This window comes from Porites lutea, chromosome 1, assembly GCF_958299795.1.
Source record: "Porites lutea chromosome 1, jaPorLute2.1, whole genome shotgun sequence".
Lineage (NCBI taxonomy): Eukaryota > Metazoa > Cnidaria > Anthozoa > Scleractinia > Poritidae > Porites > Porites lutea.
Window position 1 is genome coordinate 47,578,502 of NC_133201.1, and position 12,838 is coordinate 47,591,339.

The window sequence follows — 12,838 nt, forward strand, 5'->3', positions numbered from 1 at the left end:
TTTTAATAGTCACGCGTGGATTTTATGACTGAAGCAGAGTTTTCTTTTCCTCCTCTAGACTACCGGTGTCTCCTCCTTCAGGATCAACTAAGTAAGATGCATTTAAGCTAACCGGATAGGCAGGGGATTTCCTTTCGAGAGGGTCATTGAGTGGAGGCCAGATATTCCCAACGATTCTGGGGGCTGCAAGTTAATCTCATTTCCCGGGCATTTTCACTTAACAAGTTTGTACAGTCTGGAGGAGACAAGCTAGTTCCATAAATAAATGTTAAGAGAAAGACTAACGAAACAGCTTAAGTGACCACAACTACTAACCGAAAAAGGTGTTTAAAAGAATAATTCTTGTTTCTCCTGTGCCGAGCCAGCAGTTTTTTTGTGAATAGAGGTGTAATACAAAACGTCAACTAAACGGAAATAAACAAGGAAAGCGAAACTGAGGGAAACACATCAGGCAGCAGATTCAAGGGATTGTGGAGTGAACCTGATCTGCATGTCTCGCTTTTGATAAACGCAATGTTTACGTTACCGATCAGTTGAATAAGGGACTTATCGAAGAAGAGGAATTTCGTGTAATAACAAAGGGGTAAATTGGCTGTAGATTGCACGTTTGCGTTCCGAGCGAAACTGAACCTATCGCTTAGGTAGTTCATTGTTTTTTGCATCACTGTTGCAAAAGGGAAACTAAAATTGAAAACAAACAGGGAAAAAAGTATTTAAAACAAAAAACAAATACGGTTATTGTGGGGTCAAGGTCTTTTCCATATTACATTCGGAAACATGAATCATCATGGAGTAAAGTTCATTGATTCCCGCCGTCATTTATAAGAAACAACTTAAGAGACTTCTCATATTGCATAGAATGGGGCTTTCCCCCTTCTTCTGAGAATTTCGATGTCACACTATAAATTTTTGACCAAGTTATATCATTCCAGTTGGACTAATTCGAGCAAGCTGCTTGCAGTTGACTCAGTTGGACAATACTGACAGTTTTCCACTGGACAACTTAGGTAAGAAGACTAGACTCTCGTGGTTTCCTGGTTCCCTGTTAAGACCTGTAGAAGATCCGTTTGCTAGAAAACTGCCTAAGTCTTACGTTGTTCTTTGTTTAATAAGGGAGTACTCGACCAATAAATATTGTTTAGGACGACGCCCTCAACTTTATAACCCCGTTTAGGAAAAAGGACAAAATGCACGCCGTCTTTTTTGAAAGCCATTTATTGGCAATTGCAATAGAGCAAATTCACGTTATAGTCATTGCTTTTGTACACCTGTGGTACAAACAAAATTCGTCTAGAAAATCAAATCAATCGCACAGGCAATTGACAGACTCACACGAAATTATATACCCCGTTAAAATTGATCCAAGAAGGAGGGATTTTCGGACGGTGTTTTCCTTTCTGCTGAGATCAAATTAGCAATAAAAATGCAATTTGGACCATCATTTTGACGCTCATTCCAAAGCAATTAACTCAAGCTAACTGTTTGAAGCTGATTGAGAGCTATTTTCCTTAGCTTTGCACAACAAGGGTAAGTGAAACGCGCGCTAGACAGTCTGAAATAATGTCCTGGTTTTGGTGAGGGTCCGTTTGCGCATCCGCTTTATCAGCTTCAACTGCTTGAAAGTGTTACTTTATTTTCTGTTTGCTGATATGTTACCATCAGAGACACCCAACGACTGTTTTCTGTAAAATATCTTTTAGGAGAAGCAAATATTGCCTAGTCGTACAATTTTGTATTGAAGACGGCTAAAAATTTTTGGATGACGGCGCCATGTTCCATTCATGAACAATTTTCGAAGCTTATGCAATAGATTTCCTACTATTTTCTTTAATTTTCACATTTCACTTCCCAAGTTGGGCTATCTGTACCATTAACGAACATTTTAAAGGCTAAAATAGAATGAAATTTTCGCTCCCATCTTGTACTGATCTTATTTAATGGTCACTTAGTAAGCGACCTAGCGACATGAGCTCTGAAAGCATGTAGAAGCACTCGCAACTTATCAAGTATTGAGAGTTATTTAGCAAGGATATCATGAGATCCCCAACAAATCTAGTCTGTGTGCGAAGATACTCATTCAATTCTTCCCCGTAGCTACAATGTTTATAACAGAAAAGAGTGTAGTGCTGAAAGTTAACTGAAACTTTGGTGGTGCAACGTTGACGAAAGTCCACCAAGCAACTAATTTAGTCACGAGTTTTTCAATTTTACAATTGATCATGAGGCACGTTTCCGAAAAACAGCCGTCGTCGGAGTTTCATTACAGAACTCAAGTAAATGCATCACTATTTCAAAAGAGAAACTAAAATTGAAAACAAACATGGAAAAACGTAAACAAAGATAATAGAGCTAGGTCAAGGTCTTTTCTGATATTTCATCTACTTATGGAAACATGAGCCATATATGAATAGCGTTCATTGATCCCTGGCAGTGATTTCTAAGAAATAGCTGATATTGCATGGGGCTTTCCCCCTTCTTCTGGGAATATCGATATCACACTATAAATTTCTTACCAAGTTAAGATCTTTCCAAGTTGGACTAAGTCGAGCAAGCTGTTTGCAGTTGATTCAGTTGGACAACTGACCTCCCGTTTCCCATTGGACAACATAGGTAAGAAGACTAGACTGTCTGAAATGGTTTCCTGGTTCCCGGTTAAGACCTGTCGAAAGTCTGTTTGCTAGAAAACTGCTCAAGTCTTACATTGTTGTTTGTTTGATGTGAACATTACGTACGTTAGAAGTTATAAGATGTTTAGTCATTTAATGAAGCGCCATTGGGAAGCTAGCACTTTTGTCGTCGATGTGTGCCTTAGACCGTCTTTGGGTAAAAAGAACCTAGTTGGGACGGTAATTACTACAAAATCGTTAATTTTTAGCACTGTCCACACCAAAGTTCTGCCGTAATTGATCACGATTCCGAGAAAATATGTTGGAGAGTCTCCCCAGTAAATTCTGGAATCACAATATAGGGTTTCGTCTTTTGTTGTTGGGGCTCACGATCACTCCCTGTTCAGGTCGTGTAATGGACGTTCTAAACAAAATGTACTTTTGGATCAATTTTAGTCTCTTTTTATAAAAGAAATTATTGCACTCTAAAAAGGACTAGGTAAAGCAACACAATTGTAGTAAAAGGCCTAGAGTCCAAGTGAAAATAGGATTTTCATCGCGGATCAGTAATTTTCGCAGTTTCTGTAATTGAGGCAATTAAAACAAATCTCACTGATGAACATTTCGCTCTTTCTGTCCATTTCAGCTTCGTTCAAGTGTTTGGGCTACTTTTACACTACATTGGACAGCTTTTGCGCCAGGCTGAGAAAACAACCGACATTTCTCGACTCCAATGGTGGTTTCCCCGCGAGATGACGGCTGAGAAATGAGAGAAATTCCATACTAATGACGCGTCATTACCCAGATCTGTATGGTTAGTGCTTCTGATTGGTTGGAAAGTTGCTTCATCCAATCAGAAGTACTACATGGATCTGGGTAGTGGCACGTTGTCAGGATGGAATTTCTGTGCTGGTTTCTCAGACGTCAATTCGCGGGTGAACCAGTAGTGGCGTCGCGAAATGTCGACTGTTTACTCAGGTTAATTTTGTGTCGGCTCAAAATCCATACCGGATAGGGCTTAGTGTTGAGACATCAGAAAGATGAGTTAATGATTTGGGCGCAAGTTCTGTAACGGAGCGAAGCTGCGTCGTGCCAGTCTCCAAAGTGGAGAGTCAGATATTAGATAGGTGTTCACAGTTCTCGTCGGTACCAAGCTATCCGGTACTAGTAGTGTGAAAATAGACAAAGAATAAAAAAGCTGTTTCATGAACATTTTTTAGAAATGGCGCGGTTCAGGTGCACAAGCCGCTATTTTTCTTTTCAGTGCAAAAACTGAGGCTTTAAGGAGTTCAAACAATGGGCTTGTCTATTGATCGAGGAACTCGACTTACCTCTAATGAGTCCTTCAATTGTGTTTCAGTATTTCTTTGGTGAATTATTAAGTCAGCAATATGTCGAACTCCAGAAACGAAAATGCTTTGCAAGAAGGAGAAGGCGAAGAAGGACTTAAACTTGGATACAGTTTGGAAATAGACACCAAGTATGATGTAGATGAAGAATTTAGGAAACCCGGATACGCTCGTGGCCCCGAAGCACGTGTTGGAACTCGCTACGATGATTTGCCGGAAGGAGGCTACGCCGGAGGAAGTGTTGGTCGTGCCAGAGCAGTCACTAAGAAGGGTTTCTCCGCACAAGCAGATGGACCTTGTGGGTTCGTGGGGAGTGGATGCAATGACGATGAAGCCTACGCTGGTGGAGAAGGCTGTATTGGGGAAGCAGAAGCTCATGCTGGTCCCTTGGGAGTGGGAGTGCAGGGTCCTGGCGCAGAAGGCAACTTTCGGATTGGAAATAAAGGATTGAAAGTGGACAGCGGAGCTAATGTAGCATCAGGGAAGGTTCAAGTGGGCCCAGTCAAAGTTGGTGCGGGCGTTGGGATAAAGGGCGCCCTACGAGCTGGCTACGGCGGCGTTGGAGCTATTGTCCCGGGCGTTGGAGGCGCCGTTGTCGCCAAAGACGGATTGGAGCTCGCTGTAGGTCCCTTTAATTTCAAAATTGGTTGGTAAAAATGTCACTGTTTAAACTTATCGAACTCTCGATGTAAATGAAAAGAAATGCTTTAAGCCTTATTATTTTTTTTTCTAGCAGCTTAATTTTTTTAAGCCAAACATTCAATGTTTTTTATACTGAGTTGTTCTCTGCCAAAATATATCACGAGAAAAAATGTTTTGTAAAGATCTGAGGATCAACAAATACAGAACTACGTTGCTTATAAAGTGATTGATTTATCTATAGCCTCTCCGTTTATTTTTTTTGCCTCATGCATGTTGGAGGCAGGGTGGTCTACAGTCTACAGAAGGCAATCCACCAAGCTGTTCGCAACTGGAAAAAAAATAAAAATGAAAAAAGTGTTTTTCGTCTGTCTTCCCGGTTTGGTTTCTACATTTGTTATCTAGTGTGTGTATAAATGGAAACCTTAATTCTCATTTCACCGATAAAAAAAATTGGTAAAATGCAACCAGCAACAACAATAGCAACAACAAAAGGAAAGAACAGAAAAGAAAGCAAATTTTCATTTAATTCCGAAGACGGCAAACAATAGGATTTGGGGATTTTGTGAAAAACAGTCGACGCGCAAGGGTCGTTCAGAATACTACTGAAGACTAGGTTATGACGACATGCTGGTATTGTAATCCCATATCTAAAACACAGGTATAAAACCGAAATAGCACTCACATTTTTTGCATAACTCGGGCATGTTGTACTAAAGTTCTGAAAGCTGTTTTGCCAGCTAACGGAAGTCAGAAATGTACTGAGTTAATAAAAGCGCGGGGACATTTCAGTCGAATTTTTTGAAGGAACCTCACACGATCTCATACGACTTGTAGAGCTTTTTTGGCATAGTCGAAGATTTGGTTTATACCTCCCTTTGTTATTCCGGGCTTCGAAGTAACTAAACAAGTTTTGTTTCGTTTTTTTTTTCTACCAACGGTCCGACAGAGTAAAACCTTAAAAGACCACAACGACGACAACGATGGCCTCAATAATCATAATAAGCTGCCACAAAAACTTTTCTGTACTGCTTTCCTTAGCTTCAGAACTGTACTGACAGAATTTTTTCTGATTCAGCTTTAAGGCCTCTGAATTAAATAATAGTATTTTCCAGGAGCCCATGGGGGCTCCTGTATTTTCCTATATTGAATTTTTGTATATTAGTGACGAATTTTCAGAGCGCCCGCTATGTTGACAATTCAGAAATGTCATAGTCTTGCCAAATAAAGAACAAAGCAAGGCCAGAGCAGGCAATGGAAAGATAAGCAAACAGGCCGGGCATGACCTTGCCCAAACCAGAAAAAACTTTCCAGATCTTAAAAATTTCTTTTCTTTTGGTTGTCAAGTGAGAAGATGCCTTCATTAGAAGGGAAAATTACCGTCGAGAACCATTCAGTGCAATACGAGGAAATTATGTATCTTAGAAATCACCGTCAGCGATCAAGAACACCTTCATGTATTATGCCTCAATTTGCCGGAAAAGCGTCGACTGTGACTCAGTGTTCAGTTTACAGTAAACTGAGTTAAAAAAAAACCGCTGTTATGATAGCTAACCCGATAGACAGGGGTTTTTCCTTTTAATAAGGTCATTGAGATAGAATGATCTCGGCTCCTCCTTGGAGCTAAAGTAAATAACGCCTGTAGATGTGTAAGCTGACCCAAAAAGAGAGGGATTTTCCCCTTCGAGAAGGGAATAAGTGGAAGATTTTCCCAACGTTTCTAGTAAATAACAAGTTTGTTCGGTCTGAAGCAAGCTAGTGTCAGAAAAAATAGTTTGAAAAATTATCATCGACACGACTACGGAGACTACTGACAGTGGCGGATCCAGACTTTCAGATGAGGGGGGGGGGGGGGGCGATTCGGTCATCCAGACCCTGAGATAAGGAGGTTGCGCGGTCCTCCCCAAAGAAGGAAGGGGGGGTGGTGTGAGTCCCCGGACCCCTCCCCTAGATCCGCCACTGGACTACAGCTTTGAATCGTCGAAAAACGATCGTCATAAGTCGTCTTTAACCGGTGCCGACCAATATCTTCTGCCCCGCACAGCCTTCATAAAAAACGGCGCTCGGCTTTGTGTGGTATAGAAACTATTAAAAACGGAAGTAAATAATGAAAACGGTACCAAGTGGGAGCACATCAGAAACTAGATCAAAGAGAATATTAATAATGGCAACGTAACTGGCTCAGGTTATGTCGTGCTTAAAGACGGCTTGAAATTTAACCAGCAGTATCAATAAGGGACGCATGCAAAACCCCGGGGGGGTACTTTAGGAATTTCTGGGTGGGGATGTGCCACTGGGACCCTGGAACCCTTAACCTATACCAGAGCTAGTGATGAAGCTAGGAAGCTAGGATGAAGCCTCTATTGCTAGTTCAGCTAAATTTTGCTACCCTATACTAGAGTAAACTCCCCAAATCCCCCCTATCCTAGAGTAGCTGTTTCCCTAGTCTAGAAAAAATCTAGACCCAAATGTTCTGATTTATATACCCTATTCTAGAGTAAACTGCTTGAAAACCATACCCTTCACAGCGGCACATACCTATATAACCCATATATGGCAGTATCCCCCCTCCCCGGGTGTAAAACAGCAACGAATAAAATTAGGTACAGTAGACATTGATGGTTTGCGTTTTTTTAATATAACAGTGTTTATCTCTTTAAAGCATCGGTATTGCTATAGAGAAACTGAAATTAAGAAAACAAACCGCAAAGAATAAAATGAAATATAAAATATGTTAGATAAATATAAAAATATTAAAATATGTCAGACTAAATAGCTAGGGCAAGGTTGGCAAGGTCTATATTTCTTGTCTTATACCTTCCGGCAAATGTAAGCATGATGCGTCATGAAAAATTGTTTATTGATCCCTGGCCATGATTTCTAAGAACTAGGTAATACGAGAGCCTTCTCATTTTATATTTCGCTTTGAAAAGAATGGTTTTGGAAAGGTGTTTTTTCCCATCTGCTCAGCAATTAAGAGGCTCCGAGTAGGATGAGGATAAAAAATGGCGGAGACCCGAGCGCTGGAGAGGGCTCGTCCATGGCTCAGTAGGAGATACTAAAGCAAGTTTTGATCCCCTGAGAAACGGCGTTTCCATGCAGGCACAAAAGTGTAGTTAATGCCAGAGCAGTTAGTAAAGATGGAGTTTTCTTTAACTAGATTTGCCTTTTGGAAAAGTAGGAGCTAAATTCGACAAGGATGAAGCCTCTATTGCTGGTGAAGACTGAGTCTCGTGAAAGTTGAAGCCTAGGCTGGCCCGTTATTAGGAGTAGGGGTACAGGGTCCGGGAACTGGAGGGGAGGTCCATGTTAGAACTAAAGGATTGAAAATGGGTGATGGAGCCAACGTTGCATCAGGGAAAGTAAAAGTTGGCCCTATCAAGCTTGGGACAGGAGTTGGGGTGAAGAGTCCCGTACGAGCTGGTTACGGCGCCGTTGGAGCTATTATCCAGTTTGTTGGAGGCGCCATTCAGTGGCCATTGTCGGCAAGGACGGATTTGAATAAACTTGCATTCGAGCTAAGTAAACGGAAGTCAGCTGAACTGAAAAACATAATTGGCAAATCAAATGTGTTTACGTTATGCTATGAGACGTTATAATATATAGATTTAGCCTGGGCTAAAAGAGTAGCTTTTTAGTTAATAAATTTATGACTTAAATCAAACTGTAAACTTGTAATCGACAAATCAGTTAACTGGAGAGATCCATATGACTTTTAAGAGTGGTGTTGGGTGACTTTAGAGAAAAAATAATTTGGCAAAGCGATAAGAAAGAGATCTTAGCAAACAATCAAGATCAAGACAAGATATAATTCAATGAAACATTTAAAAGGACAACAATTTTTATTGACGAAGACATGTATTACGCATCCAGCAGGGCGAAGTAAGTTTACTAAGAGTAGCTTATTTTTGAAAACGATGATTTCCTATTTCGTTTTGTCTAGCGGCGTATTTCTCAACCAAAACCCAATAAACAAGCCAGCCAAGAATAACAAAAGAATCTTTGTGGGAGCTGTATTTCATTTTGTGGATCCAGTGCAAAATACGGTTAAAAAATAATAAGATGACACAAAACTCTGTCAGCTTCAGCTATCATTAAACAAGTCTCAGATGCTGCATAAATTTTCCACGTAAATTCTCTTTGTTAGCTCTTCGCGTCCTAATTTTTTCTCCCTGCCGTTCTCTTTTTTCTCTTTACCTTAGCTCTTCATTTATAAGCAAATAGGTTGAATTCCGCTTATCTTTGTCGCCATGACAATTTTTTTAAACAGTTTACTAGAAACGGAGCACTACGGTCACAAAATCCTTGTGCTATGAAATAGTTGAAAACAAGTTCTTAAAGTAAACAAGTTTTTGAACCCGACGACGAAGGCCACGCCATTTCTTGCGCGATTTCCGACCAAGGAAAACGCAGGTTGCACAAATGCATCGCACGATTTCCCGCCAAGAAAATATAACATACTCCTCCCCCTACGGGCTGTAACACACGGTGCAGTACTGATCATCTTTTCCTCAGTTGGCTAAGTCTTACAATACTATACAATAGATGGTTTTCACAGTGACGTCATCAAATTGTTAAGTCGAAATAGCGAGGTTTTATGAATTCTCATTTACACTAGGTTGAAGATAAACAAAAAGTAAATCTTTGTACAAGTTTCCATCCCCGTAGCATGCAATATACAGCAATTTGAACTTCCGAGTTTTCACAGTAGGTCAATGCTGTCTCGTTGAGAAAAAGTCTCTCGTCTTGATTTTCAGCAGTCAGAGCCGTAGCTAGCAAGGGGCAACGGGGGCAGGTGCCCCCCCCCCCCGGACCTGTTGAGCCAGACACATTGGGCCAAATATTCAAACGTAGTTTAGCCAGTGTTTAAGAAAACCGCGTTATGACTCATTATCAATTTGCCCAACGATTTTATCTTAACATCATTTATTGTGAACCATTTTATGAAAGCATATAGAGAAGACTGGAAAAGCATGTCTTAAAACAATCCACCAAAGAAGAGATCTGGACTTTAGACTCCATTATTTTGATTATAGTCACTCAGACTTGCAATTGCTTGTCATATTCATATTCGAGGTCGATTTTTCGGAGACATATCTCATGGCAAGTGAAAATAGCGTTTCAGAGCCTCCAAATTTGAAAATCTTCTCCATTTCAAGTATTAGAAGATATGTTCATGCACACGTATGCTACTGGTAGAGTGAAAAGAAAGAGCTTTTATAGAAAAAGTGAACTCCAGATGTTTTTTTTTTTAATTTTCGGCAGCCATATTGGTGCACCAAAATGGTACACCAATTTGGCGTCTCCATAAAAAGCTCTACAAAGGTGCGTGAAATGTTTCGGCAAATAACTCAGAAACTGTGGGCCACAAAGACTCGAGAATTGGAAAATTGTTTATATAAATTAGTCTTTTATAACGTTTCATTTTTTTGTCTTCTTCCACTCAACGGTTTCCAATTTATTTTCTTGTTGCGTGTCTGTGAAAACGATCTATAAGCGTACGTTTTTTTTACAAATAATGGCGGATGGTACGTACACGGACATGAAAGAGTGCTAGACCTTTTTCTACGGCCTCGTTGGGTTATTTAACAATTATTCTTCATAATGTTAAGGTTGCCAAGGTACTAATATTCAGTTAAAGTTTCAAAAGTAATACTGACAGTAATTATGTCTAGACTATTATTATTATCACTGCATATATAATAAGCGCATTTCGGGGAACATGCGTGCGTTATATCAATCCCAGAGTTCTTGGAAATCAGGGTCGATTATGATCCTTTGCAGTCTTCTGCCCTAAATTTGGGAAACGTGGTGTAAAATCTCTCAGTTTGACGGGATTGCCTGCGGAAAGCACTTTTCGCCCCTCTTATTTCCCCAGGTGGCAGGTGGCAGGGACCACATCATCAAGCCTCGCTGCATATCTTTGCCAAGGTTAGCCTACGTAGCAGGCGCTTGGAAGTAATGAGCACAAGAAAAACGGGCACGCGTGAAGGAGACACGTTTGTCTCCCTAGCGCACGCCCGTTCTCTCTTCGCCCACTACTTCCAAGCGTCTGCTACACAGGCCTGCCAAGGTAGTCGAGGATTCCTTTCATAACTTAGTTTACCGTGTTGCGACAAAGACATGCTATGAGGATAAATTACTGTTTAGGAATGTTTATTTTATATCCACGGGGGAAAAATGTCGAAAACTGTCACTTAAGTCCTGCATTATTAAGAGCATAATCCTTCCAACCCAGCATAATTTTGAGCATAAGACCTCGGTTTCATGGGCGACGCAGAGTATCATTTGTCAGATCCTATTGAAGACCGAGGTACTGACAGTTTCCAAGTTAACGAAAATGCTTGTAAATTCAAGACAATTTTCGATTAAATCAACTTTCAAATCGCACACACTGGGCTGGTTACTTCAGTTTATTCCAATTCATAAGGTTTTCTTGAAGGTTTAAAAACAGTACTGGGCTAGGTCAATTCGCACGGCCGAGGAGAAAATGAGCAATCCTGAGTACTGATGAAATTAGTGTTTTATTTGTTCACTTTCTTCTACTACAAGTTCTAAAACGTCAGGCCCTATATTAATTGACCACTAAAAAGAAAAAAAATGTTTACTTTCCGCAGCGAGTCTTATGCAATTCGATAGTAAGTTTAAATGGTCGGGCGATATAGAAGTTGACTTCAGAACCACTCTTCAGATTTATAACCGTAAAATTCATTGCTATTTGTTATAGAGTTATTATAACCGTGAAATTCATGGAAATTATTTATATTTTCAGCAACATTACGTTCGTGGCCAGTTGTGTCGAGGTTTGGGAGAAATGCGCTGATTGATCAGCGGACTAAGCCAAACCGGCGGCCTGGCTTAAAACCCACGCAATTTTCTGTGTAGGCGGCAGGGGCATTCACTACTGGCCTGGGTGGCTCCGCTGAAAACTGAGCTAAAGTAAGTTATTCCCACGTCAAATAGTGAAAGCATTTTACTAGCCGCGAAAAACCTGTTAGCTAAGTGTATTTCAACTTTGGATATCATTATGAGTGTTGTTTATAGTATGAGTAACGTTAGCCTCCCCGCAGACGTCCTTTGGGGTTCGTTTGTCAGAAATGAGTGCGTGACAAACGAACCCCAAAGCACGCCTGCGGGGAGGCTAGAGTAACGTCAGAATCGTACTATATATAACTCTGGGAATAGGCCAAGGCTAATTTAGCCGTTAGCAATCACTGCATAGACGAAACAGCTGCACTACCTCCGTCTATCGCGAATTAATTTCTCTTGAGAATCGTATTCGATTCTTTTGTTCGGTCCTTTACTTAACATTAATCCATGCGGCACCAGCGAATATCAAGCTGCGAGATGCAATATCTTTACAAGTTCCACCGCAAGAATTTTTCGTTTTTAATTTCGTTGTAGACAAAAGAGATAGATGAATGAATAGATTCGTCTCTAATACCGTACCTAACATACATTCAACCTTTATTTATCAGAGGAATGTATTTATGTATCTGTGGTTAACAGATTTTCTTCTGAGAAAATTAAGCTTTGTGATAAAAGAATTTTTTAGTTGCTCTAAAGATCGGGTTGCGATAAATCTCTTTAAACTGTACTTGAAAATCATTTGGCTTGCGTGTCGGTAAATAACTACGAATTCTTATAAAACAGAGGCGGAGAGTTTGGTACATGAAATTGTACTTAAACTCAGTTCTCCGTAAACAAAATGCAGTCACCGGTATTGACCAATCGTTTGTGAAAACGAGTGTTACATAAGTAATAGTTTTATTGAATATCCTTCCGGGTAAATTTGCAGTTTGATGGTTGCTTATAGTGTTCTTTTGCAAAATGAGTGGATTCTTAAAGTGAAATCAAACAGAAGTTTTAAGAAGCAGTAACAGTTACTGTAACAGTTACTGTAAGGAGCCTTATAGCAATTAAAGACGTTTCTGGAGCGACGCATTTGTCAAAAGAAGTGGACTTTTCGTATCTTGGGTAGTGTTTTTGACAAATCGTCCATATAAGAGCGAAGAAACTTAGCAATACAGTCGATTCCCGATAACTCGAACCTTCAAGGGAAATCGGCGAAAAAGGTTCGAGTTATCGGGAGCTCGAAAACAGTAGCCGAGAGTAAGGCAAAAACAGTTTTTACTGCAGAGTGAGCATTTTCAGTCACATTTAATTGTTGAAATGTCGAGTGAGAATTGAAAGATACTTTTAGATTATAAAGTAGAACGTAACGTGACAAAACGTTGCCTAAAT

General features: G+C 40.2%; 1 protein-coding gene across 2 annotated transcripts; it reads left to right on the plus strand.

Moving 5' to 3' along the window:
• The first annotated feature begins 867 nt into the window (after positions 1-867).
• On the plus strand, positions 868-4,943 carry LOC140939176 (uncharacterized). 2 transcript variants are annotated; one of them, XM_073388744.1, is made up of 2 exons: positions 868-1,007; positions 3,967-4,943. In XM_073388744.1, the coding sequence occupies exon 2, from the start codon at positions 3,998-4,000 to the stop codon at positions 4,607-4,609; it is 612 nt and encodes a 203-aa protein (XP_073244845.1). In that variant the 5' UTR covers positions 868-1,007; positions 3,967-3,997; the 3' UTR covers positions 4,610-4,943. The 2 variants fall into 2 exon arrangements, with proteins under 2 accessions (XP_073244845.1, XP_073244853.1); XM_073388752.1 differs by lacking the exon at positions 868-1,007 and adding an exon at positions 2,462-2,610.
• The last annotated feature ends 7,895 nt before the right edge of the window (positions 4,944-12,838 follow it).